The 27,089-nt window shown below is 44.8% G+C and overlaps 1 protein-coding gene and 1 non-coding gene across 2 annotated transcripts in view; both read right to left on the reverse strand.

Annotated features, from left to right (window-relative positions):
• Window positions 1-27,089, reverse strand: part of ZNRF1 (zinc and ring finger 1) — a 105,618-nt gene that overhangs the window by 13,790 nt on the left and 64,739 nt on the right. The window contains exon 2 of the mRNA XM_003791327.3: window positions 698-793. Within this exon, the coding sequence (XP_003791375.1) occupies window positions 698-793 (96 nt within the window). The remainder of the gene's footprint in view (window positions 1-697; window positions 794-27,089) is intronic.
• On the reverse strand, window positions 1,091-1,197 carry LOC111725801. Its single transcript, XR_002773774.1, has one exon. It is a non-coding gene; the product is annotated as a U6 spliceosomal RNA (small nuclear RNA).

Here is a 27,089-nt window from a genome sequence, read left to right on the forward strand (position 1 = left end):
GGCATTGTGGCAGGCGCCTATAGTCCCAGCTACTCAGAAGGCTGAGGCAAGAGAATCACTTAAGCCCAAGAGTTTGAGGTTTCTGGGAGCTGTGACACCATGGCACTCATGTCACCATGAGGGTGACAGCTTGAGACTCTGTCTCAAAAAAAAAAAAAATTATCTAAAAAGTATTTGGGTATTGTATTCACTCCCTCAAGCTCTCTTTCGTGGACAGTCCCAAGGCTTTCTCAGGTGTCTGCCTGAATTTAAAAGTGACAAGGGAATGGCCAGACCTCCCAGTGATCTGTGCATGTCACCAGCACACGGATTCCCTTCCTTGAGAAGAGACGGTAGGGTCTATGGCTCCTCTGTTGGAGAGAGTCCACTGCCACCCACTACAAGGATGACAGGTGAACCACCAGCTGTATCTCCCCATCCCAAGTCCATGGAACAAGGGTGTAGAAGGGGAGGGGACTAAGGGCAACCGAGAGGCTCCCGGGCTGAGGACCTGACCCCTGGGGCCCTCCTTCCTTGTCCCGCTCCTCTTCCTCTCTGACTTGAGCACTGAGGCTTCCTGAAACAGTCCAGTTCCTCATCACTGCTCAGGCATTTCTGCTGGAGCCAGGGTGAAAACACTCACTGTACAGAGCCACCCTCGACTGGAGGCTCCCCCAGCAGATGCTCAGGGGGACATCTGAGCAGGTCAAGTCCTTACCGTTGTAGGAGAGGCGAGGTTTGCTCAGACACATTATAAAGTGCATTTCCATCTCATCAGAAGCCACGGACTTGGAGCAAATGGGGCACTTGAAACCTGAAAGAGAGGAGAACAGGAAGACATGTTTTCTCGAAATCCAGCACATTCACAACACACGTGGACACTGACTACAGCCATGTGGGGTCAGAGTCAAGGTGGAGGATGACAATCTGGGCAGAATCTAGACCTGAGCCTCCTTCATTAAGTCACTTGAGATTATGCCTTTTTACCACGTAGCCTTCAACTCCCAGCTCTTATTAGGGCCCTCTCTCTGCCCCATAGCCCTTGTTGACATTTAAAAGAGGTCATGACACCTGACTTGAGCTTTACTTTCTTTTTTTTTTTCTTTCATTTAAAAATATGGAACGCTTCACAAATTTGCGTGTCATCCATGCGCAGGAGCCATGCTAATCTTCTCTGTATCATTCCAATTTTAGTATATGTGCTGCCGAAGCAAGCACGAGCTTTACTTTCTTTCAGACTTTTTCTCCAGTGAGTCTAGTGGACAATGGGGATAGGGAAGCACCGAATCAAGACACCTGCAGGGTCAGCCTTTGACTAATAGTATAACATCGTTCTGCCACACAGCCTTTAAACCACATGGCTGGGCCATTGCAGGAGGAATTCCCGCAGTCACCAACACCTGCCTCCCTCACCCCAGAGTCCACTCTGCCTCCCTTGTGGCCAAGGCAGCTGTCTTTTGAGAAGTTTGTGAGCTGTGGAGTGGCCCTCCTTAGCGCTCCCAAATGCTATACAAGCCCCGTCAAATGCCACCCAAAATAACAATTATTTCATGGTGCCAGGGGAATACAGGGTATTATGATCCTGCCATTTTATTTATTTATTTATTTTGAGATAGAGTCTCACTTATGTTGCCCTCAGTAGAGTGCTGTGGCATCATAGCTCACAGCAACCTCAAACTTTGGAGCTCAAGCCATTCTCTTGCCTCAGCCTCCCTTGCAGCTGGGACTACAGGTGCCTGTTACAATGCCTGGCTATTTTTTTGTTTGTTTGTTTAGCAGGCTTGGGTTGGTTCGAACCCACCAGTCCCGGTACATGTGGCCAGCACCCTAATTGCTGAGCTACGGGCGCCAAGACAGATCCTACCATTTTATTACCAAAGAAGTGCAGACTGCTCATAAACCCAGAGTTTCAATTGATACAGAATTGGATCCATACTGGGGAATGCTAGTTGAGAATCTTCTGAGTTGAACTCCACTAAGCAACCTAATTCCTTCATCTATTTTTTCATACAACACACAGACGAACAATTTTTCAATTTTTTTTCCATTTTACTTTCATTGAAATCATTTTGAAAACAGATCAAAACTTCTCCATGTAAATTCTACTGAAGAAGATCCCCTGCCATTGAAATCTCATTCATTCATCAAACTGTACATATCATAACTAGTCCCTCTGGTGACTATGATTCCTACCTGCCCAGCCTGGCCTTCTAATACAGCACATCTAACTGCAGCTAAGCCTTCAACAACACAGGGTAGAACTTCACAGTTTATGACTATGATTCCTACCTGCCCAGCCTGGCCTTTGAATACAGCACATCTAACTGCAGCTGACCCTTCAGCAACACAGGGTAGAACTTCACAGTCTACATATGTCTGTGGCATTTCCCTCTGCCTCTGCCACCACTGAGACAGCCAGAGCAGCCCTCTTTTCCTTCTGAGCCTCCTCAGTGTGAAGGCGACAAAGATGAAGGAAGACCTCTATGACGAGCCACTTCCACTTAATGAATAGTAGATATATTTTCTCACGATTTTCTTGTCTTCCCTGCCCCCTTCTGTCTTCTTTTAAAAGAGAAAAGGTCTCACTCTGTCTCCCAGGCTAGGGTGCAGTAGCCTGATCACAGCTCACTGCAGCCTTGAACCCCTGAGTAGCTGGGACTATAGATAGGCATGTGTCACTGTGCCTGAATAATTGTTTAATGTTTTTGTAGATGGCAAGGTCTACGTTGCCCAGGTTGGTCTTGAACTCCTGACCTCAAGTGATCCTCCCACTTCAGCCTCCCAAACCACTGGGGTTATAGGGATGAGCCCACTGTGCCTGGCTTTACTAACATTTCCTTTTCTCTAGCTTACTTTATTGTACGAATACAATATATAATACATATAACATAGAAAATGTGCTTTTCAACTGTTAATGTTAATCAGTTGTGAATGTTATTATTGGTAAGGCTTCCGGTAACCAGCGGGCTATTAGTTAAGTTTTGGGAGAGTCAAAAGTTATATGTGAATTGTTGACTATGTGGAGGCTGGCAGCCTTAACCCCTGAGATGTTTAAGGGTCAACTATACTGTTGTAAAGATTTGACTCTACTATAAATTTTGAGTCAAAGTTTTCCATATACGGTTTTATCTGATGCTGGTAATAACTATCAGCATTTCTTATGAAACAGATAAAGACTGAACGCTCAAGTTGACTGTTAGCTGTTCAGGATGGAGGAGTTCACACCTTTCCTGGTGACCTTCATGGGGTGGGGGGAGGACCTCGCTAACTCTGTATGGAAAGCTGTAACTCTGGCAGCCGGGTGGTCCTGAGCGACAGGCAGCAAGCTGGCACAAGCACTTGGCTTCAAGTCTTCCTCAAATCCTCTCTTTCTCAGTGACAATGCTCTGAACAGTAGGACCAGACAGAAAACTCAGGGTCTGGTTAACTATGGACAAAGTGGACACTTGACTTCATGGCACAGGGCTCATAACCTGACCTCCCCCCTCCTCACAGATTTCTTACATGTAGCATCTAAGTGTCTCAGCTAAAATGTCTTAGAAACGCTACCAACTCAACATCTCTGGCTATGCTTTAATATAAAAGGCTGTTATTTCTGACCTCTGGGTGGTTACAAAACCAGAAGCCTTAAAAGAAACTGGGAATTTCAGTTATCTAGCAATAATCAGATAACCCAGCTTACTGGGTTACTGGAAATACGTGGACCCCGTGTCACACACTTGATGGAGAGGTGAGGAATGAATGTGAATCTCACAGAATGAAGATGCTTTTTATGGCTAACCTAAGTCCCTCTGCTTTTTTCCCTTAAACTCCAAAGACCAAGGTTTTGCAGCCCTTTAAATGACTATAGGACACCTGCACTTTAAACTTGGTAAGCGGGCACCTGTCTGCAGGCCGAGGCTGCGGCAGGCAGGGACGAAGGTGCCCCACAACAGGCCTCCACCACCAGTCCCCGGCACTTTCACTGTGAAGTGTTAAAGGGATCTGTGACTAATGAGAAACCTTGCACCTCACAAGCATGTACTTTTCTGATAATTCAGAACAGATTCAAGGTTATCCTTATAATAGCATCATTTACTTCCCTATATTCCAACATGATTCCTTTAGTGTAGGAGCAGGGGGCAAGTTATCGCTAAGGTGTTGGGAAAGTAGGCCGCCCAACGAGAAGGTCTACAAGGGAATGTCACTGGACGTCTATGTCCTAGAAAAAAAGGGTGAGACTCACACTTAGAGCAATCCCCTCATACGGATGTGGGAACAGGCCCCAGTGAGGTCTTTAAGTCATACACAGAGACCAGCCTCAGATTTCTAACTTCCCAGCCTAAAGTTCTTTCCCTCGGGGAAGGAAGAGGGGACCACGGAGTTTCAACAACGAGGTGAGCTGGGAAATTACCTCCGGCAGCATCTACCTCAGGGTCTGTTATATGAGTGGGAAACGGCAAGATGGCCTGGACGTGCTGAGCTTCAGGACCATGGCAAGTAATCTACCCCTACCTTGGACCTTAGTGTCCTCATCTGAAGAAATGCGGGATTTTACCTCACTCCTGCATGGATTAAATGAGCTAAGAAAAAGGAAAGTGTGGCTCGGCGCCTATAGCTCAACCGGCTAAGGCGCCAGCCACGTACACCTAAGGTGGCGGGTTCGAATCCCCAGCCCGGACCGCCAAACAACAATGACAGCTGCAACCAAAAAATAGCCGGGCGTTGTGGCAGGCGCCTGTGGTCCCAGCTACTTGGGAGGCTGAGACAGGAGACTCCCTTGAGCCCAGGAGTTGGAGGTTGCTGTGAGCTGTAATGCCACAGCACTCTACCCAGGGGGACAGCTTGAGGCTCTGTCTCAAAAAAAAAAAAAAAAAGAAAAAGGAAAGTGTGCCGAAAAGCAGCAAATCAAATGCAGGATCATCGTCATCGTCACTCTTCGTAGCGCTTAACGAGAAGGAAAGCAGAGGAAGGTGAGGGGAAGAATTTAGGGTAACTGAGCACTCAGGTAATGGCCCAGCAGGAGCCTCGGTACAGGTCTGCTTTCCGCTGTGCAGTGGCCAGCGGCCACCACATTTCTGCCCTTCGCTGCTGGATACCCTTTCTGTTTCCTTCGAGCTTCTAGAGCACAGAACACCACTACCGGCATGTTCCCTACTACACGGTGGGAACAACAGTCTCTGTTTAACCTCTACCACCTCCTCCTGCCTGCTGGTAAATAATAGCTTGCATTTGTTGAGTCATTACTGGGGACAGCCACTGTGCTTTCCTGACGTGTGCTCTCATTTACTGTCACATAAACAGAAGGTAGGTACTGTCATTAACTCCATGTGACAGACGAAGACATCAAGGCCCAGAAGATAACTCATTCAAGGCTAATGTGGCCAGGAAGAGCCAGAGCGGGTGCCCAACACCCACGGAGTCTGCACGGTATGTCGGCGCCCTTGCTCGCCCGCTGACCAGCACAAGAGGAGGAGTTAGGTGGCAAAAAGAACACAAATACACTGAACATCAATTTGAATCCCCAAATACTAATTTCTGAATGAGTCCACACTGTTCCAGCAATTTCCCTGTAAATGCCCATGGTTCTGGATAATCTGAAACAATGGACAGTTTTCTTCTGAGAATTCTGCTAACACGGAAGATAAGAATTCTGCTTTCCACTTGGCCCTGAGCCTTCAGCACTGGTTGTTAAGATGCTGAGTTTGAAATTAACTTTTAGACAGAAAATAAAGGGCAAAAGGTAAGAGGGACAAAAAAACACAGAAAAGAGCTAAGGGGAAAAAAGACCAGCGTCCCCATATTCTGTCTTGAAAGGTCATCCAATGATCCAGACAAGTCCTACCACTCTATTGCCCCCGATCTTTTCTTATAATTGTCCAGTCATGATTCAGCATCAAGAGCCCTCTGGAATGATAAATGATGTGGTATTTAAGAGCTACCTGAAGGTTAAAGTATCCAGGAAATTTTGATTCCATTTTGGAAAAAAATTCACACCAAATAAAATCAGCCCTGCAAACAAAGATAAACCAAAGGCCAGCAAAGTTGCCCATTACATGTGATTTTGTCCAATTTCCTAAAGAGACTTTCATTAGCACTTGGGAAGAGTGAGTGAGAGAAAGGGCAGGTGAAGTCTTTGGGACACTCCCTGACTGCTTGTGAGACTAGACGACTAGACTTGGCCCATCCCCACAGGGCCGAGGGAGCAGCAGCCGCCTCCGAGCTGGTCCATGCCCTGCACGGGTTGTGTCTGCCACATTTGCCAGGACAGAGTGAAGGGAGATACCGACTAGCTCAGGCTTGCTGGCCAAGTCTGACGCCAGCTCACCTTTAGCCATCACCTCTTCCCACCAGACTAAGCAGAGGCAGTGAACTTAACCTGGTTCCTTGTCTTTTTCTGGCAATCTCTTCAAAAGAGGAAGGAACAGATCAAATGACTGAGCACTGAGGGGAATGTGTCTGTAACGACCCAACTCTGCACTGGGTGGGTCCTACCAAGTGAACGCTGCTGTGGGGTCCCTTCCGCTCCCCATCACGAGCTGCCGAGAGAGCACTTCTAATGGAGACCTGAGTTCTCCTCCTTCCCTTGTCATCAGCTCAGCTCAATGTTTATACAGCCAGAAGAGCTGAGGAGAGTCTGATCAGCCGGAGCCCAGCTGATTCCCGTCTTTCCACAGTGCTCTTTAAGTGGGGGATCCTCTGCCTCTGTCTGCTGCACCAGAGACCAGAGCTCCCGAGAGCACTGCTCTTGCCACCAGTAACCTCTTACTCCAGGTCAAAAGGAAATGCACAATGTCCGGGTAGGCCCACCGCTAGGTTAGCCAACACTGACTCCAGGATGCTCACGTGGGCAAGTGCCTCACACACTTTCCTACGTCAGGGTACCGGACCTGTGGGACTTTACCCAGGCCCTTACATTTGACAGAGTAAGTGAGGAAGGATGGGGCAACCGGCTAGCGTTTCAGCATCCTTCCGATCCACTACAACATTTACCTTGCAATATAAATTAGAGTTTTCCTGCTCTAAGGACCGATACACTTCTCACTTTCCAAAACTGCAACCTTCTCCTTTAAGACCTGATTTCTTGGGCAGGACCACGTGCTGGCGGCGTGTTGCTCCAGTTTCCCTCCCCGACCCCCCCCACCACCCTCCCCATGCTGGTGCGCTATTTTAAAGGCTGCCCCAGTTCTGCCTGTCTCTGGGATCACCTAAAGGTGGAAGAATCAAAAGCAGCAGCCAGGGTCAGGAAGCCACGCCATCCAGACAGGAGGTCCGGGGAAGAGGGGCTGACGTGGGGCCCTCTTGGCCTCGGAGCTCAGACAGCACCTGCCTGACTCTGACCATCCTGTTCAGTCCCTAGATTCCAGCCTCAGCCTTTCCCTACTACACCCTGTGGTTCTTAGTGCCAAAAAAATGGGACTTAACTGAATTAATTTTACTAAGTGGAATTATTACAAATAGAAGATCAAGGGGTAACATGATTTTTTATATTCCTGAACTGTAGGTGTCACATTCTTCACACTCAAGATACACATACGCACACTCTCTCACAGAAATAACTGAAGACCAACAAACAATTAATCAGTTGCTGAGGTGTAAGTCTCTCCTAGAGAACATTCTGGATTGAGGAAAGGCCCGGGAGTTCTGGCTTTTGCCTTTTCCTACACCTCTTTCATGAACTCACCATCTACTGTTCTGCTAGGGCTGGGCGGGTGGGAGGGATCACCTGTTTCCCCAGGAGCCAAGACACTTCTCAAAAGCAGACATCAGAAGACAGTCACACCCACAATTAAAGCTAGTTTAACATACCTGTGTGTGTATATACGTCAATGTATCTGTTGTTATGGTTAATCTTATGTGTTAACTTGACTGGGTCATGGGGTGCCCAGATACTTAACATTATTTCTGGGAATGGCTGTGCGAGTGTCTCTAGAAGAGATTAGCACTTCAACTGGTAGACTAAGTAAAGCAGATTGCCCTTCCCAATGTGCGTAGGCCTCATCTGATACCTCTAGGATCTGAATAGAATAAAAAGACAGAAGAAAGGAGATTTCCCTCTTTCTTCCTGACTGCTTGAGCTGGGACACTGTCTTCTCTGGCTCCTAAATTGGAACTTTTACCATCAACTCTCCTAGTTCTCAGGCCTTTGAACTTGGATTGGAACTATTCCACTGGCTTTCCTGGGTCTCTAGCTTACAGATAGCAGATTGTGGGATTTCTAAGCTTGCCTTTTATGGTGTGAGCCAATTCCTTATAATAAATCTCTTTTTCCACACACCCATAAACATATACATCGTTGGTTCTGTTTCTCTAGAGAACGCTAATAGATCTGTCTATTAAAATGCCAAACAAAAAAATTTAAAAGACTAATACCACCAAATGTTGGTGAAGACAAGGAGCAACTGGAACTTTCACATATTGTTGAGGGAGTACAAAATGACACAGCTGCTTTGGGAAAAGGTCCGGTATTTCCTTACAAAACAAACTTACACATGTATCTAGCCTATGATCCAAGCATGTTCTCATGTATATATTTACCCCAATGAAATGAAAATATATGTCTACAAAAAGACATTTACATGAATGTTCATGGCAGCTTTATTTACAATAAGCAAAAACTGGAAATAGCCAAACTGTCCATTAATAGAATGGATAAATAAACTATGGTCTAGTCACAGAATAAAATGGAACACTACTCAGCTATAAAATGCAGCAAACTACTAATACATGCAACACAGACGAATATTAAAAACATGCCAAGTGAAGGGCACAGAAGTGAACATATTATGATTCCAATTATATAAAGTTCTAGAATAGGCAAAACTATAGTGGAAAAAATCAGAGCAGTGGTTATCTCTAGGGGGTGGGGGTGCAGAGATCTACCGAGAAGGTGGAGAGAAATTTCCCAGGTGAGGAGAGTGATCCACCTCATGATGAGGACATGGGTTACATAGGTGCATGCATTTGTCAAAATGTGGCAAATATAGGCCAGTTATGGTGTCTTGTGCCTATAATACTAGTACTCTGAGAGCCCAAGGTGGAGGGTCACTTGTGGTCAGGCACTCGAGACCAGCCTGAGCAAGAGTGAGATTCTGTCTGTACTAAAAGTAGAAAAAAACATTAGCTAGGTGTTGTGATGGGCACCTGCAGTCCCAGCTACTCTGGAGGCAGGAAGAGCACTTAAACCCAGGAGCTTGAGGGTGCTGTGAGCTAGGCTGATGCCATTCACTCTAGCCTGGGCAACAGAGTGAGACTTTGTCTCAAACAAAACAAACAACAACAACAACAACAACAAAAATTGCCAAATATACATAAAATTTGAGATTTCAGGCTGGGTGCAGTGGCTCATGCCTCTGAGAGGTGGAGGGGGGTGGACTGCTTGAGCTCAGGAGTTTGAGACTGACCAAAACAAGAGCAAGAACTCTCTCTCTATTAAAAACAGAAAACTAGTCGGGTATAGTCGCACACACTTGTAGTCCTGGCTACTCAGGAGGCTGAGCCAAGAGGATTGCTCAAGCCCCTGAGTTTGAGGTTGCGGTGAGCTATGATGCTATGACACTCTACCCAGGGCAACAGGGTGAGATTCTGTCTCAAACAAATGAAAAAATTGCCATATATACACAAAATCTGAGATTTCATTATGTGCAAATTTCACCTCAATGAGGAAAAAAGACCAAGGAACAAATACTGAAGTGTAGTTAATGACATATATCCTGAAATTTTTAAAAGTGCACTGGTATCTGTATTAAAATGCAATGCATCAAAAAATAAGATGCATAAGTTACACTTCTTCCAACTTTTTTGTTTGAAATTTTAATAATAAAACATTGAACAAAGTGTCAAGCAGTGAGCTGTGTTGTGAAGAAAAAGCCAAGCAGAGTGGGTGTGTGGGCTCATTTAGACAGAGTGGTCAGGAAAGGCCTTGGAGGAGGCGACAGGTGAGCAGACACCTTGATGCATTTACAAGAACAGTGAAGGCAGAGCATCCAGGCACCATGAGGACAAGGGCAGCAGGGGACATACTCTCTGAATCCTTGTATGTGCTCAAATACCTTTCTTTAAGTCTGACAGCTGAATACATGGCTTGCCTGGATACAGGATTCTTGAGTTGCATTCTTTTTATCCTCTGTGGTCTGGAGATGAAATTCCACCTTCCAGCTTCTTGGTATTGCAAATAGGAAATCTGGTGCCAGTGTGATTCTTTTTCCTTTGTAAATAATCTGTTCCTTTGGCCTGAAAGCTTGCAAGAGTTTTCTCTTCATCCTAAGAGTTCAGAAATGGTACCAGGATATGCTTAGATGTATCTTTTTTCATCACTTTTATCTTTCAATACGTAGACTCAAGTCTTCCTTCTTTGGGGGAGTTTTCATTGCTATGTTTCATCATTTCCTCTAGCAGTAAGTCATCATTATGTTCACCAAATATTCCTAACGTTCCTCCTTCCGTGTACATAGAACAACTGCCCATGCCAGTTCTCTTTGAAGTCAAGGGTAGGTCTGTGATTTGCTTTGGCCAATGAAATGTGAGGAGAAGTAATGGGCCAACATCTAGATGGATGTTAAGAACCAAGGCATGCTTCACCACACCTGTACTGCTGCAGTGATCAGGGCTGCAGGCATAGAGATGAAGCCTCTGTCAGCCTGGGGCCCTGAAGAACCATAGCGTGCAGAGTGCTCCCTCTTGAGTTGCACTGCCTGCTGTGGCATGGGGTTCATGTATTGAGTTGAGCTACTGAGCTTGTGGGACTTTTTCTGACAGCACTGTAACCTGGTTCTAGCCAGTCCTGACTGATACATCCTTCCACTGCCTTTCTCTCCTTCTAATACACCTACTGCTTGTATGTGAATTGTCTTGGTTCTATCGTCCAGGTTCTGTATCTCTTCCTAACTTCCCTTAGCTTGTTCCCTGGACCTCAGCCTTTCTAAGTTCCTATGGGCCTAACAATGCCCACTCCCCGCCAAGCGCTTCTGGCTTGGCTCAAAGAAATAAATGGCTGGCACTGGGAGCTAAGGAGATGGGGCATGTGTCCTAGCCACTATCTCCCCAGAATGCTCTGCCCGATAGTCATATTTTGCTCTTTATATCTACACACTTCCTTTTATCAACGGCAATCTACATATTTTATTTTCAATGTCTGTATTTCATATTGATAATCTGGAAGCCTGTGCCTAGCTATTTTCTTCTGTTGGGTGGTAGGAGTCCCAATTTTTACCTTCTACAAAGATCTAAGTAGTAATCTCCACTCTTTATGCATGGTATATTCCACTCCCAACATACTTTTGCTGTTTCTTGATTCTGTATCAACTGGAATGTAGGAAAGAGAATCAATCGGACGAGGCATCAGAAAATCATACTAGGTGTCAGAAAAAACAGGCTTTCCCAGTTGCTAGCCAGGCGGTTTTATACAAGCCACTTACACTAATATTTGAGCAGTGCCCTGCCTACCATCCAGAACTGTTTTATAGCTCAAAGAAAGGTAGATGGGTGAGTGTTCTTGGCACTCTAAAGCGATGTGAAATGTGGGGTGGCCATTTTACCAGGTACATCCTGCATAGCTCAAACATATTCCAGGCTTGCTGGTCAATCTACTTATTCAAGGAAATTCACAAGAAAAAAGTAAAAAATGAGCTGAACCTACATATATATTTGGTGGCCTCTAAGATGCCATCAATGGTAAGAGGCACCATTATGAACCTACCTCCAAGAGGGTAAAAAAAAACCTTGCCAATTTTTATTTTAAGATATGATTATATGGCATATCTTGGTTTTAGAGTTATTAAATTATGAATTGCATGTGACTTAAAATCAATGAACCTATGAAAATACATATATGGCTATCTCAAAATCATACAGATTGAATCCCAATCACATACCCAACAAAGTTCTTCCTATGCACTTACTGTAGACCACAACTGGCTCAGCGGAGATATGTACAGCTGGGAACCAACAGAAAGCCCTACACAGTGTGCACATGGAGGTGGGTCTGGGGACATCAAAACCCACCCTGCTGGGCAGTTAGCCAGCTCCGTGAAGAACAGGAAAAGCATCCCCCAGGAGCTGGAGCAGGAGCTATGGTTGTTCATTTATCCTGTTCCTTCTGGCCTCTCACCCATTTCTTGCAGAGAGGCTCTGGAAGGGCTGCTTAGAAGAGAATGATGGAGCATAGGGACAGAGCCTAAGCAGGAACAAGAAGCTGAAAACCTTACCATGTGAATCAAGTCCCCAACTACTGTCTAGGAAAGATGAATGTTGGTTTATAATTCCTTGTCACCTGGCTACCACAATGGGGCAAGTTCAGGGACATCTGGTTATGACTCAAAAGACATAGCTATAAAGTCTCTAGTGGAACAGCTGGCTTGTATCTTGGAGATGTCTCATTTAAAGGATGAACCATCTGTTCAGTAAGGAAGTTCTTCCTTAGGTCTAGTATTCTAAGGGTCAAACCAGAATGTCTTCTAGTTCTTAGATTTTAGGGATTACCTATAAGCTAGGCCAGGTGACAGACAGGTCTGACCAGGAAATATCTAGTTGTTTCCTTCTCATATGTCTCTCTCAATTCCATTTAAATCACCAACATAACACAAACCAATGCCCCTTTGCACCCAACACCTATAACTGCTGCTGGCTAAACTTTCCAGTGTGCAGGTAATGCCAGAGAACACTTCTAAGAGTGGGCTGAATTCCCCAGCCTGTTTCTCATAAAATCAGTATGGATTATAGCCAAGGACCACCTTCAGGAATAAAAACTGTTCTAGGCAAAAAGGGCAGTTACCACCAAGAGCATTTATGGAAAGTCTACATTACAACATATGGGAGCATCACGTCTTCCAGCAGGACACCAGCCACGCAGGTTGGGCTTCACTTGTAGCAGGTGCCCTCAAGACTTTCCCAGAGAAAGACAACTGGCCTTGGAACCTCCCTGTTGCAGGCTGGCTTCTCCCCTGCATATGAGACTGTTTTCCTAGGGTTTTTATTGATACAGTTAGGAATTCCAACCTCTAACTTTCCTTTTTTTATAGAGAGGATGTGTGCGTCTTTGGAAGAAGAAAAAAACAATCAGGGAAGGGAAAAAAGACAAGGAAGAAAGTTTTACACACAATCTCTTTGGGACTATCCATAAAGGCATTGCCGATCTCATCGTCCACTGGTGGAGGAACTTTTTACTGACAACAAAGAAAATGTGTAAACACACTGCTAGATCATGATCAGCACAGTATCTGACTCACCAGCAAATGGACATGACACTCACGTCTAAGTGACTGCTCATATGGAATAAAGCCATTTGCCACGCACTGTGTAACTTACATCTATTGATGCTGACAGCCCCAGCCGTCCTGTCACTAGAGGTCTGTTAGAAGGCTCCTTCCATGGCTCCCAATGTAATCTAGGGTGAACATGAGCTGTTATATTCCTTTCATAGAAACTACTGCTCAGGCTTGGGCCCCGGCACACAGCAACACTGTAGGCTGGCTTCTTGCCTGGGACCTAGACCGGGCCCTTTCTCATCAGGGCATCCTCTGCTCAGCTGTACCTCCAACACAGAAGAAGATGGAGACAGGCACTCAGAGGACACCACGGTCATATAGGCCACAACTGTGTCTGTATCTGAAGAGGAAGAAACCAAAAGAGATAGAATGGAGTTGTTCTGAAAGCTTAACAGCAGTGCAGTGATCAATCCCATCAAAGGGAAGTCCCAGGGTAAGAGATGGCCTTCCTACCTCAGTCCTTGCTTTTCTATCATCTATCTATAGAAAAAGGGATGGAGAGACCCCAGACAGCTATGAGAGCCTGATAAATGGTTCAAAAGGAATTTCCTAGGGAGACTCTCCAGACACAAACCATGAATGAGAAGGACCATGAATTCTAAGTTCCCTAAAAATAGTGAATGATCCCTACCAAGGCATGTAAAAAGTGCCACTGGTTTAGATCACTTGAATCTGGAGATAAGAATGGGAGGGGGAGAGTGGTGGGAGCAAGAAAAGCAGAGGAGGCGGCTCTAACATGGTAACAGGACCACGGCAACACCTCGTAAATCTCTACCCATGATCACAGTTTCAAGGCTAAGAAAGTCCAAGTCAAACATCTAATGACAACAAGTAATCCGGCTGTGAAAGATCTGTGAAATGACGTAACACTAAAATCAAGCACGTGTCGGCAGATAAGATATCAAGCCAGTGAGCTGTTTCTGTATTGGACCTTGCAAACAGACGCTCACAAAAGGAGAAACCGCATAAACTGGCCATTTCTCCCTCATTTGGGGATTTCACCTTGAAGACTATTTTCACTTTCTTTCTGACATTCCCTCATTTCAAGCCAGCAAATCAACTTCCCAGCATACTGGCAGAAGGAAAGTAAATATTGACAAATGCCATTTACTGAAATGTGAGCAAGAGAATCACAAAACAAGCAAACAGAATGGGAAAACACAGCTCTGGATTTAGAGCTCCAGCATTTGATTCAAGTGCTGACTCTTCCACTCCCGAATTGTATGACCAAGGGCAAGTCCCTTTATCTCACCTGTTAGCAAGAATACTTTTACTGACTTGGCCTCACATAGAAACATGTGTAAGTAGCTAGATGGACGTGTGGTAGGCAGAATGATGGCTCCCCAAAGGCATCAACATCCTAACTCCTAGAATCTGTGAATGTTACCTCACATGGCAAAAAGGATTTGCAGATGTGATAAATGAAGAATCTTCCAATGGGGAAGTTATCCAGGTGGGCCAATGTGATCACAGGGTCTTTTTCAGGGAAAGAGAGGGGCAAAGAGTCAGAGAAGATATTTCCATGGAAGCAGAGAGATTTGAAGACACTGTGCTGCTGGCTTTGAAGGGGCCACGAGTCAAGGAAAGCAAGTGGCCTCTAGAAACTGGAAAAAGAGAGGAAAGATTCTCCCCTACAGCGTCCAGAATGGATGCTACCCTGCTAATGCCTTGATTTTAGCCTATGAGAACCATTTCAGATTCTTACCTCCAAAAATGTAAGAAAATAAATCTATAGTGTCAAATGTGTGGTCATTTGTTGCAGTAGGAATAGGAAATTAATACCAAATGTTACAGGAGAAATGACTATTCTCAAGGATCAAATTTAATAAGGAGAGTAACTTGGGCTCCCTGGCTCTGCTAAAGATTACAAAAGCAGGTGTCTTGGCCAGTTTAGGCGGCTGTAACAAAATCCTACACACTGGGTGGCTCAAACAATAAACATTTATTTCTCACAGTTCTAGAGGCTGACAGTCTAAGATCAGGTGCTGATGTGAGGTCCACCCAGGGCCCTCTTCCTGATTTCCAGACCTTCTTGCTGAATACTCACATGGTGGGGAGGGAGCTCTGGTGTCTCTTTCCGCTTCTTAGAGGGCATTAATCCCATCATGGGGCTTCATTCCTCACGACCTCATCTAAACCCAATTACTTCCTAAAGGTCCTGCCTCCAAATTCCATCACATTGGTGAGTAGGCTTCAGCACATGAATTTGGTGGGAGGGAGGGAGCAGAAACAGAATACAATCACGTAGCACATGGCATCCTCTCCCGGGGAACCACTGAAAATTATATAGGTATGTGCTACAATATCAAGTAGGATAAGCAGCCTAGCTGCTCTGCCTATCCAGTCATATTTATCCTGGATGTTAAGTAGTAAGGAAACATGGCAAAACATTAATTTCTACCCCCAGGAACTGATGACGCGTGAGAAAAAAGAAAGAAGAGGAGGCCACAGAGCTCGCATTCTTCTCACAATTTTCACACCCCTAAGTGGCTGTCTACTGAATGTATCTAACAGCTACTCAACCTGGACACTCCGGGAATGGACTTCAGTGAATCCAAAAGCCCCCTGTAATAATATGCCACGTTCTGAGGTAGGTGTGTTTTTCTAGGGAATGAATCCAGAGATTCAGATTGTCAAAATGGGGGTTTATAACCCCAGGATTCAGAACCATTTGCCTATCAAGAGGAAGATTATAGACAGAAGATTAAATAGGTATTTCGGTCAGGGTCCTAACACTTGTGATTTACTTTCAGTACAGGGGAGACCTAGAAGGAAGAAGAAAACTGAACTAGGTCCCCCAGGGCACCACACTTCAGCACGAGGGTCGTTTGCTACGTGCCAAAGCACACAACAGGGCTATTTACAACAAGTTCCATTAAACACGTTTCTCCTTGTTACTGAGCCAGCATACCTGCACTATCCCCACTCTGTACAAGGCTCTCTCAGCTCCACCTACACCTCAGGCAACTGCCCCACTCGAGATGAAGGGCCTGCACAGAGTTGTCTCTAAAGGCCACCTTCGCTTCCTCTCCTTCAGTCCTTCCTGAACCTACTCCAATCCCCCAAAGCACCCTTTCCAAGGTTGCCAACGACAACTTCTTAATTCTTGAACACTCAGCAGCCACGCTGGAAGGATGACCCTCCTCCACCTGCCCACTCCCCACACTGCTGCATTTGCTCTGTGGCCCCTCTCCCTGACACCTGCTGCTTCCGCTCACTTTATAGACAATGCATCTAAAGCAGCCGCGACTCCGGACCACACCACCTCACATTTTCTTTCCTTCCTAGCACTCACCACCACTGCACCTGCTGTCTATCACCCTCATTATAAGCTCCTTGAAGACAGAGTTTGTTTCTTTTCCTGCTGTATCCCCAGAACCTGGTGCACGATAGGCTCTTGAAAATATCTGTTGGATGAACGAATATCACACTTCGTGGAACTGTGTGAAAAAGGCCCAGCTGTACAGCCAGAAAGAGGTAACAAATTAAGCACATGTCAGCCTGTTGTTTGAGTCCACTCCCAGCAGCAGAGGCTGCTTCCACCACTCAAGGTTCCAGCAACTGCCATACCACAGCGAGAGTTTAAGTAGGACAGCGAAGTGTGTGCAACCCACTGCGGTCATGCTGCTTCCTGCCAAACTCGTACTTCCGATAAGGGGTGCAGATAATAATCATGTGTCATGTGCACAGACTGCGGGCACCCCTGCCACCAGGCTGTGGTGTGTAGCAGGCATGACAGGATCTGCTCTGGTTGCCACCTGGGCAGGCCCTGATAGCACTGGGGAAAGAAAAAGGATAGCCCTTGCCTCCATGCTAAATCAAGTCATACTGCACCACGACAGCTTCCAGTTTCTCATTCCTCCTACCAAAAGCAAGGAGAAGGCAGGACCCCTTCTTATCTTTCTCCCCACCCAACCCTACCAGGAAGTGCCCACCAAACAGAGCAGCCTAAAACAGGTGATCTGGGTTTCTGACCCCAGATGGGCTGGCATGGGACCCAACAGCCTGGACAATGGGGACTTCTGAATATTTCTGCACTTTGACAGATAAATGTCCTTAAAAACCAAAGTCCCCCCCAAAGTGATTTACAGACTCATTGCCATCTCCATTAAAATACCAATGTCATGTTTTATAGATCTTAAAAAAATAAGCTATGCCCCTGGGTAGAGTGCCGTGGCATCACAGCTCACAGCAACCTCCAACTCCTGGGCTCAAACGAGTCTCTTGCCTCAGCCTCCCAGGTAGCTGGGACCACAGGTGCCCACCACAATGCCCAGCCATTTTTTTGGTTGCAGCCGTCATTGTTGTTTGGCGGGCCTGGGCTTGATTTGAACCCACCACCTTAGGTGTATGTGGCTGGTGCCTTAGCCGCTTAAGCCACAGGAGCCGAGGCTAGCCAAACTAATCTTAAGCAAAAAGAGCAAATCTGGAGGCAACAGACCACCAGACTTCAAATTATACAAGATTATAGTAACAGAACAGCAGGGTACTGGCATAAAAGTAGAGACACAGACCAATGTAACAGAATAGAGAATCCAAGATACAAAATCATCTACCTACAACCAACCGCTTTTTGACCAAGCAGACGACATACACTGGGGAAAAAAAGCCTGATTCAATAAATGGTGGTAGAAAACTGGAGAGTCACATGCAGAAGAATGAAACAAAACCCCCATCTCTTGCCATATACAAAATGTAATTCAAGATGGATAAAAGAGTTAAATGTAAGGCACAAAACCATAAAAATTCCAGAAGAAAATGTAGGAAAAACTCTTCTAGACATCAGCCTAGGCAAAGAATTTATAACTAAGATCTCAAAGACAAATACAGCAAAAATAAAAATAGACAAATGAACCTTGATTAAGTTAAATAACTTCTACATAGCAAAGGAAATAATCAATAAACAGACAATCTACTGAATGGGAAAAAATATTCACAAACTATTCATTGGATAAATGCCTAAAATCCATAATCTAGGCTTGGCGCCTGTGGCTCAAGTGGCTAAGGCGCCAGCCACATACACCTAAGGTGGTGGGTTCAAATCCAGCCTGGGCCCGCCAAACAACAATGACGGCTACAACCAAAAAAACAGCCGGGCGTTGTGGTGGGCACCTGTGGTCCCAGCTACCTGGGAGGCTGAGGCAGGAGACTCGCTTGATCCCAGGAGTTGGAGGTTGCTGTGAGCTATGATGCCACAGCACTCTACCCAGGGGGATAGCTTGAGGCTCTGACTCAAAAAAAAAAAAAATCCATAATCTATAAAGGACTCAGACAAATCAGCAAGAAAAAACAAACAATCCCATTAAAAAGTAGGCAAAAGACATGAACAGAAGTTTTTCAAAAGATAGATAAGCAGCCAATAAACATGAGAAATGTTTGACATCACTAATCAGCAAAATGCAAATTAAAACCATAATGGGATACTACTTTACTCCCATAAGAATGGTCATTGTTAAAAAGCCAAAAAACAAGGCATGCTGGTGAAGATACAGAGAGAAAGGGATGCCTAAACACTTGGTGGACTGCAAATTAGCGCAGCCTCTATGGAAACGAGTATGGAGATTCCTTAAAGAACAGATGTAGAAGCTCGGCTCCTATAGCTCAAGTGGCTAAGGCGCCAGCCACATATACCAGAGCCGGTGGGTTCAAGTCCAGGCCAGGTCTGTCAAACAACAATGACAAGTATAACCAAAAAAATAGCCAGGCGCTGTGGCAGGTGCCTGTAGGCCCACCTACTTGGGAAGCTTAAGGCAAGAGAATTGCTTAAGCCCAGGAGTTGGACGTTACTGTGAGCTGCGATTCCACAGCACTCTACCCAGGGTGACAGCTTGAGTCTCTGTCTCAAAAAAAAAAAAAAAAGAACAGATGTAGACTTACCATTCGATCCAGCAATATTGGGTATTTACCCAAAGGAAAAGAAGTTATTTTATTAAAAAAAATCCCTGGAAGTGAATATGTATTGTAGCACAATTCACAACCACTAAGATGTGGAATCAACCTAAGTGCCCTTTAATTCATGAGTAGATTAAGAAAACGTAGCATGTGTATACATGGCGTACAATTCAGTCATAAAAAGGCATAAGATAATGTCTTTTGCTGCACCTTGGATGAAACTGGAGACCATTATATTACGTGAAGTATCTCAGGAATGGAAAAGCAAACACCACGTATCTTCTCTAATAGTCAGGAGCTAATTGATGGGCACATATGGGCGCAAAGAGATGTAAAGGGTCATGGAAAATCTAGAAGCACAGGTAAGGAGGGAGGGGTGAAAACATACCTCTTGGGTACATTTGAACACTATTTGAGTTATGGGGATACCAAACCCCCCAGTTAAGCAATGTACAAGGTATCCATGTAACAAAAACATTTGTACCTCCCCTTAATATTTTGAAATTTAAAAAGAAAAAAAAAAATCAAAAATGACAGGAAAAACCCCCAAACCCTTATTATGTAGATTTTTAGACAAACAAAAAATACAATGAAACAAGCTCCCAAGCTCCCAGGTACTCATCACTCAGCTTCAACAAAGATCAGCTCAGGGTCAGTCCTGACTCATTTTCCCCTGTGCTGTCCATGTCTCGCTCTGCTGGGACAATCCCAGTTTGAGCTTGTTGTCTCGGTGTAATTAATAGCTCCCAACTTCAGTCTCAAACATTCTTGGGGTCAAATGATGAATGAATGACATGGTCATCTGATCTTTGCCCCGCCCACCCACCCCCACACCAGATTATTCTGAAGTAAATTCCAGACATGACAGAAGTCCATCCACAAATACTTCACAGTGTGATAATAAAGATTTAAATAGCCTCATATCCTTTAGACACCAACTTATGGAGCCCTGTGCCTCTTCTCATCAACACTCTTGTTGTGAGTTCTCACGAGCAAGGAGCAAAGGGAAGGCAGAGACGGATGGTCACCAGACAGATGCTGTGCTATGTGCTGGTGTGACCCCAGCTTCTGGATGGGGCTGGCACACATGCAGAGAAGCCAGAAGTGTACACCTGCTGATCCGAATCCACCATCTCACCTCCTGCCACTGCACCACACTGCCTCCATACAGGAGGTCTGTAAACAGTCCTGGACACCAGAATAGTGGAACACACCTCAGCAGTTGTGGCTCATTTTATACACGGATGTGGAAGGAACAGCATGGAATTTGAACAATTCAAAGTGAATGAACACAAACCTCCAACCGATCCACAGAGAATAAAATCCCATTCTTTATCTTTGTTCTCTGGATGGCCTCACTGCAAGATTTCAGAGCCAGGTACAAGCTAGGGCATTGTAAGCATAGGTGAGAAAATGGGGAGAAATGGGACACAGTTATGTCTTGAGTCCTCAAATGAGATGATCCAGCAACTCTACTTCTGAGTCTATGTCCTACAGGCATCTTCACACAGGTCAATCAGAGGACAGTACGAGGATGCTCGCCACAGCGCCACGCTGGGTAGTGGATCATCTTTGTGGGATTGGCACGTGCCACACAGAGCATGTACACTATGAAATAGCATGCAGCAGGCATAGCAAAGGATTAAAGCACAAACAGGATAGCTCTGAAAACAGTATTGAGTAAAAAACCAAAAGGGTCCATAGCACCAAGCCATTTCCTTAAGTTAAAAACATATGTACACAACTAAAATCCTAAATAAACAAAAATGCACACAAACTCACATAGGTACACAAAGCAGCACTCCATGATACACCCCTAAAAGAATACACACTCGACGCATTCACGTGGCTGGCTATGGAGGGGTGGGGATGGGGAAAGGAATAATGTGAACAAATCAATGTATGAACCAAGGCAGCAGCTGTGCCCAGACCAACCACAGTGTTACCCCTGCCCTGCGCACTGGAAGGAGGTCCAAAGGGAGAAACAGTAAGAAAAAAAAGTCACTTTGTTTTTTTTGAGAGAGCCTCAAGCTGTCCCCCAGGTAGAGTGCTGTGGCATTACAGCTCATAGCAACCTCCAACTCCGGGGCTCTAGCGAGTCTCCTGCCTCCGCCTCCCAAGTAGCTGGGACCACAGGCGCCCGCCACAACGCCCGGCCATTTTTTTTAGGTTGCAGCCGTCATTGTTGTTTGGCGGGTCCGGGCTGGGGATTCGAACCCGCCACCTTAGGTGTACGTGGCTGGTGCCTTAGCTGGTTGGACTATAGGCGCCGAGCCACCATTTTTTTTTTTTTAAGAGACAGAGTCTCACTCTGTCACCCTGCGTAGAGTGCTGTGGCATCATAGCTCACAGCAACCTCAAACTCCGGGGTTGTCATGATCTTCTCACCTCAGCCTCCCAACTAGCTGAAAAGCTCACTACTCAGGTTACTACGTGCCAGGTTCTGGGCTGGACACCGAACAGCACACAAGGCAGAGAGAGCTCCTTCATGGAACTTAAACTCTGGTGGGGATATGGACATGGAAACAAGCCTCATTATCAGCATCCTGACAGGGACAGGACAAGGTGCCAAATGGAATGAGAAGTGGGGCCTGCATCAAAACTTTTGGTTCTAGGGGCTGTGGTGGCAGTACTGTCAGGAAGGGTGTCTCATAAGAAGGGAAGCCTAAGACTAAAAGATAAACAAAAGCCCCCAGGCAGACAAGGGAGTCTCAGGTGCAGGACTCAAGGGTAAAGGAGAGGGTTTCAGGTCGAAGGAACAGCATATGTAAAGGGCTGGGGTGATGGGAAGATTGTTGGTTCAAAGAACTGGAAGAATATTAATGTGGCCAGATCAGAAAGGTAGACACCTATCAATAGCTGACAGGGGCATAGACTGTATTTTCCCCAAACAGCTTCAGGATTGTCTCCAGTTCCACACACACTTCCAGAACCTTGCCATTCTTCTTCAAGTGCCAAAGTCTGTTTTCCCTTCCCCTTGAACTTGGGTGGGCTTGGGACTGGACTATTCTGACCCACAGAGTGCAGCTAAAATGCCATGACTTGTGAGGCTGAGCAGTACAAAGGCACCGCTCTAAAACCCTCTCCCTTGGAAACCAGCCACCATGCTATGAGGAAGCCTAGACCACACTGAGGCACCACCTGTCAGCATGCAGGTGACAGCCCTCGCTGAGGTCTCTGATGAGGGCCAGAGAAGTGAGGAAATGAACCATCAAAACACACTTGTGCCCAGACTTCTAGTTTTCTGCTGAGGCCCCTGATATCACGAAGCTGCTTCTGCTGTGCCCTATGTAAATACAGTACCTGACCACAGAAGCCATGAACACAATGAACAGTTGTTGACTGAGTTTTATTTTGTTAGGCAGCCCCAGTACAAAAACAAATGGATTAAGTAAAGTTTATTCACACAATGGAAAACTGTCACAGCAGAGCAGAGGAAAGGTCTACGACTCTACATAAAGGATGGACGGTTCTCACAAACATAACATGAATGAAGGGAGCAGACATAGGAGTTCATACTGTTTGATTGTACATATAAAAGCAGGCAAAGCAAACCTATGCTGTTGTGAGTCAGGAAGGCAGTTACCTGCCATGGAGGCCGAAACTGAGAGTGGGTTAGGGTGCCAGTTTCACAGAGGAGTTCAGTTTGTGAAAATGCACCAGGATGTACACTTAGGACATACCATAAGCACTTCCTTGTATGTAGATTAAACTTCAATAAACAGACTGGGTGCAGTGGCTCTTGCCTATAATCCTAGTACTCTGGGAGGCTGAGGCTGGTGGACTGCCTGAGCTCACAGGTTCGAGACTAGCCAGAGCAAGAGTGAGATCCCTTCTCTACTAAAAAGAGATACTAAAAAGAGAAAAACTGAGGCAAGAGGAATGCTTGAGCCCAGGAGTTGGAAGTTGCTGTGAGCTATGATGCCACAGCACTCCACCCAGGGCAACAGCTTGAAACTCTATCTCAAAAAAAAAAAAAAAAAAAAAAAAAACTTCAGTAAATAGGTTTCCTTTTTAAAAATGTTAACAGGTAGAGTGGCAAAAACAAAAAACAAACAACAAAAAAAAAATGTGGACGCTAATGAGATAAGTAAGGATCAGTCCAAACAGGGCTTTGGCAGGACACACTGAGGATCTTGGTACATCATTCCAGAAACAGGGCAAAATTATCGAACAGTTCCGAGATGGCTTATGTTTTAGAAAAACCACTCTGGCCACAGTGCAACAAATGGATTGGGAGGGGTCAAAAAGCCTGCAGAGCAGCTGGGGGGGTTGCTGCAGTGATTCAGGATAGTAGGGTGTGAATGGGGAGAGGCAGGCCTGGACTAGACTGCCCTGCTGCCCTGCCAAAACATTAAGGTCCCTATGCTATTGGGGCCCCTGGGCTGGCTGCCCAATGGGCCATCTGGTAGACTTGGAATCCAGAAGGGACATCTGGTCAACCTGACTCTGAACAATTATTTATCTTGATTACTGGTTGTTGTTGGGTTTTTTTTTTTTTTTTTTTTGGCATCCCCTTTATATTTTGTGCCCAGCCCTGGCAGAAAAGTATGTAGATTAAAAAGATCTTTAAAGGGTCCATTCTATTGGACTTATTATTAGCTTAAATGTCAGATAAATGGAGACGTATAATAGTTAACAACGATGTTTGCGTTTCTGGCTTGGGCAACTGGGCAAATGCTGTTATTCATGGAGATACAAATCCCAGGAGAGGTTATAGGAAAGGAGACGGGGTAAAAAAGATGGTTCCGTTTTGGACGTGCCAAGCCCCAAACCGGATTGGGCTACAGTTAAAAAGTCGTGGGAACAGATAAGCCGCCTCCAGGAGAATGTGCAAGGATCTGAGTCTAAGCCCTGAGGGACAATATCATTTAAGGGAGCACACTACACATCTGGGGGGACAAAGCTGCAGGAAGCAGAAGAGAGCAACAAAGAGTGACACTGACAGCAGACAGCCACGGGGGCCAGAGGGAAAAAGACTGCCCGAAACAAACAAACGATGCAGCCAAACCCTCCATGTCTATATGCAAAGCAACTCTCCTGGATGCCTTCCTTTTTTTTTTTTTTTTGAAAAGGCAACAGTGCTACTAAAGATTACCTCCTATTTATTTTTATTTTTTTGTTTTTGAGACAGGGTCTCACTGTAGTATCACCATAGCCTCAGCTTCCCCAAGTGCCACTACACTTAGTTTTTAACTTTTCTGTTTAAATATTCAATAAACGTGTGGGGTTAGGAACAACATTTGGGGGATAAATGAAAAAAGCTGAAAACTGACTGGGTATTAGATATTCTGGAATTACTGTTTTTTTTTGTTTATTTCTTTAGACTTGTGGCTGACTTGAAGCGTACACCGTTGCTTTTAAGTAGGACCATTATATTGGGATTCTGTAGGAAAATGTCCTTTTTCTGAGGAAATGCCTACGTGTAGCAATATAGATAGATATCATAAAGTTTGCAACTTATTTCAAATGGTTCAACAAAAAAGAGAAAAATATATATACACACATATAGGCAAGACAAACACAGCAAAATGTTCTAAGTATCAAGTTCAGGTAGCAGATAAATGGATGCTCACTGTCCTTTATAAAATTTTTCAGAACATTTGAAAGTTTTCATAACAAAGGTTTTAAAAAAGCAAAGGTGAATCGTATGATAGTCACATTACGCAGGATAAATAAATGACTATAAATAGCCTCACCTCAGCTCAAGTTTTGCTGTCCTGTGGATTAAAAAAAGAATTTGGTTTTCAGAGCTTTGTAGGTTTCAGATTTGTAGGCAAGGAGCGGTGAATAAGTAATGCTTTTGTGGTACCACCGTTCTCATTTAGGTCTTTAACGCTTCTTGAGCCTAACACTGTGTCCGACATTACTTGGAGATCCAATCTGTTTCTCCCTCTACTAAGTCAATTCTCCCAGCACTATTAAGCAATAGATCCTTCTCCCATTGATTCATGGTGCATTTTTGCAGTATATCAAATTCCCATATGTACTAGTCTTCCTCTGAGATCTTACCTCTATTCCATTTGTCTAGTCCCTGTTCTTACACAGACACTATACTGCTTTTAGTACTATGGCTTGAGAGCTTACCATACCCAATACACCTAGGCAAAAGTCCCCCTTTCTCTTATTTCTAAAGATTAGCTTAACCCAAATACATTTAAGAATAAAAGTTCTTCAAAAAAATCCAATTAGAATTCCAAGTGAGACTGTACTTGCGGTAGACTATTTTCCAAAGATAGTTGCACCAATATATACCTCGCCCCACATGATCTTCTTATAATGTGATACTAACATACTAATATTCCTCCTCTCCTAAGAGATGGGGGTATGTCCTCTTCTATCGAGGGTGACCTTCATTCACACCTGCCTCAGTCAACAGAATGTGGTGAAGCTTTATGACTTCCAAGGCAAAGTCCCAAAAGGTGATATGGCTTCTATCTGGTTCTCTCTTGAGAGCCCTGAGTCAGTCAACAATTAATTACTGCAGCTACCCTGAAGTCACCACGCTGGAGAAATCACAAGGAAAACTTACGTAAGAAATAGAGATGCCGGGAGAGCCGGGTAGTTCCAGCCCCAACCTCCTGAGTTTTCCCAGATCAGACAGCAGACATAAGAGTGCAAGCGCCTTTGAGATGGTTGCAGCCACAGCCACCCAAGTGCAACCGAATGAGAAGCTTCAGAAGTTCAAATGCCTGGAGAGCTGCTCCTAGATTCTTGCTTGGCTCACAGAAACTGTGAGAGATGATGCTTATTGTTGTTTTAGGCTATTAAGGGTTAGGATAATTTGTTAACCCACAGTTGAGAAAAAAGTTATCTATGTGAAAAAATATTATCATCTTTATATTATTAGATCTTGAGCCAGGAGCAGGGGTGTCCCCTGCAGTCACAGCTACCTGGGAAGCTGAGGCAAGAGAATTGCTCGAACCCAGCAGTTTGAGTCCAGCCTGGGCAATACAGTAAGAATTCATCTCTAGTAAGACCATAAAACAATAATATTAGATCTCATGCAAGAACATGGAATGTTTACTTATTTGGATCCCTGACAAAGGTTCTACATACTTTTAAGTCAATACCAGAAACTTCATGGTTCGTTATTTTAATTCTAGTTGATTACTGATTTCATAGGGAAATCTGATTTCATCTGATAGATTTATGCTGTATCTGATTATATCAAGTGAAAATGAAAAGTGTTATCTCTTCATTTTATTTTATTTTATTGTTGGAGATTCACTGAGGGTACAAGAAACTGGGTTCTTTCTAATTCTTATATTTTTCTTTCCCTAACCTCAACAAAAATCTCAAAGTATCAAGCTGGGTACACTGGCACACAGGATAATCCCTTGAGGCCAGGTGTTCAAGACCAGCCTGGGCAACACAGTGAGACTCTCTCTACAAAAAAATTGGTCTACACTATTGACTGCTATTGACCTGTTGGTCTACACTATTATGTTTAACAAAGTCTTTTTGTTTTCTTTTTTTTTGAGACAGAGTCTCACTCTGTTGCCCTGAGTAGAGTGCTGTAGCGTCATAGCTCACAGCAACCTCAAACCCCTAGGTTCCAGCAATCCTCTTGCCTCAGCCTCCCAAGTAGCTGGGACTATAGTACCCGCCACAATGCCTGGCTAGTGTTTCTATTTTTAGTAGAGATGGGGTCTCACTCTTGCTCAGGCTGCTTTCAAACTTCTGAGCTTAGACAATCTGCCTGCCTCAGCCTCCCAGAGTGCTAGGATTAAAAGGGTGAGCCACCGGGCCCAAACCTAACAAAGTTTCCACTGAATATGTTTGCTGTAAATTTTTGGCATACAATCTTTATCACATTAAATAAAATCCTCAATACATTATTAGATTGGTTAGCTGATACTTTTAATTTAATGTTTTATTTGTTTTTAAAGACAGAATCGGCTCGGCGCCTATAGCTCAAGTGGCTAAGGCGCCAGCCACATACACCTAAGGTGGTGGGTTCAAATCCAGCCC

The sequence above is a fragment of the Otolemur garnettii genome, unplaced genomic scaffold, assembly GCF_000181295.1.
Source record: "Otolemur garnettii isolate 467f Iridium unplaced genomic scaffold, OtoGar3 scaffold00047, whole genome shotgun sequence".
In the NCBI taxonomy this organism is placed as follows: Eukaryota; Metazoa; Chordata; class Mammalia; order Primates; family Galagidae; genus Otolemur; species Otolemur garnettii.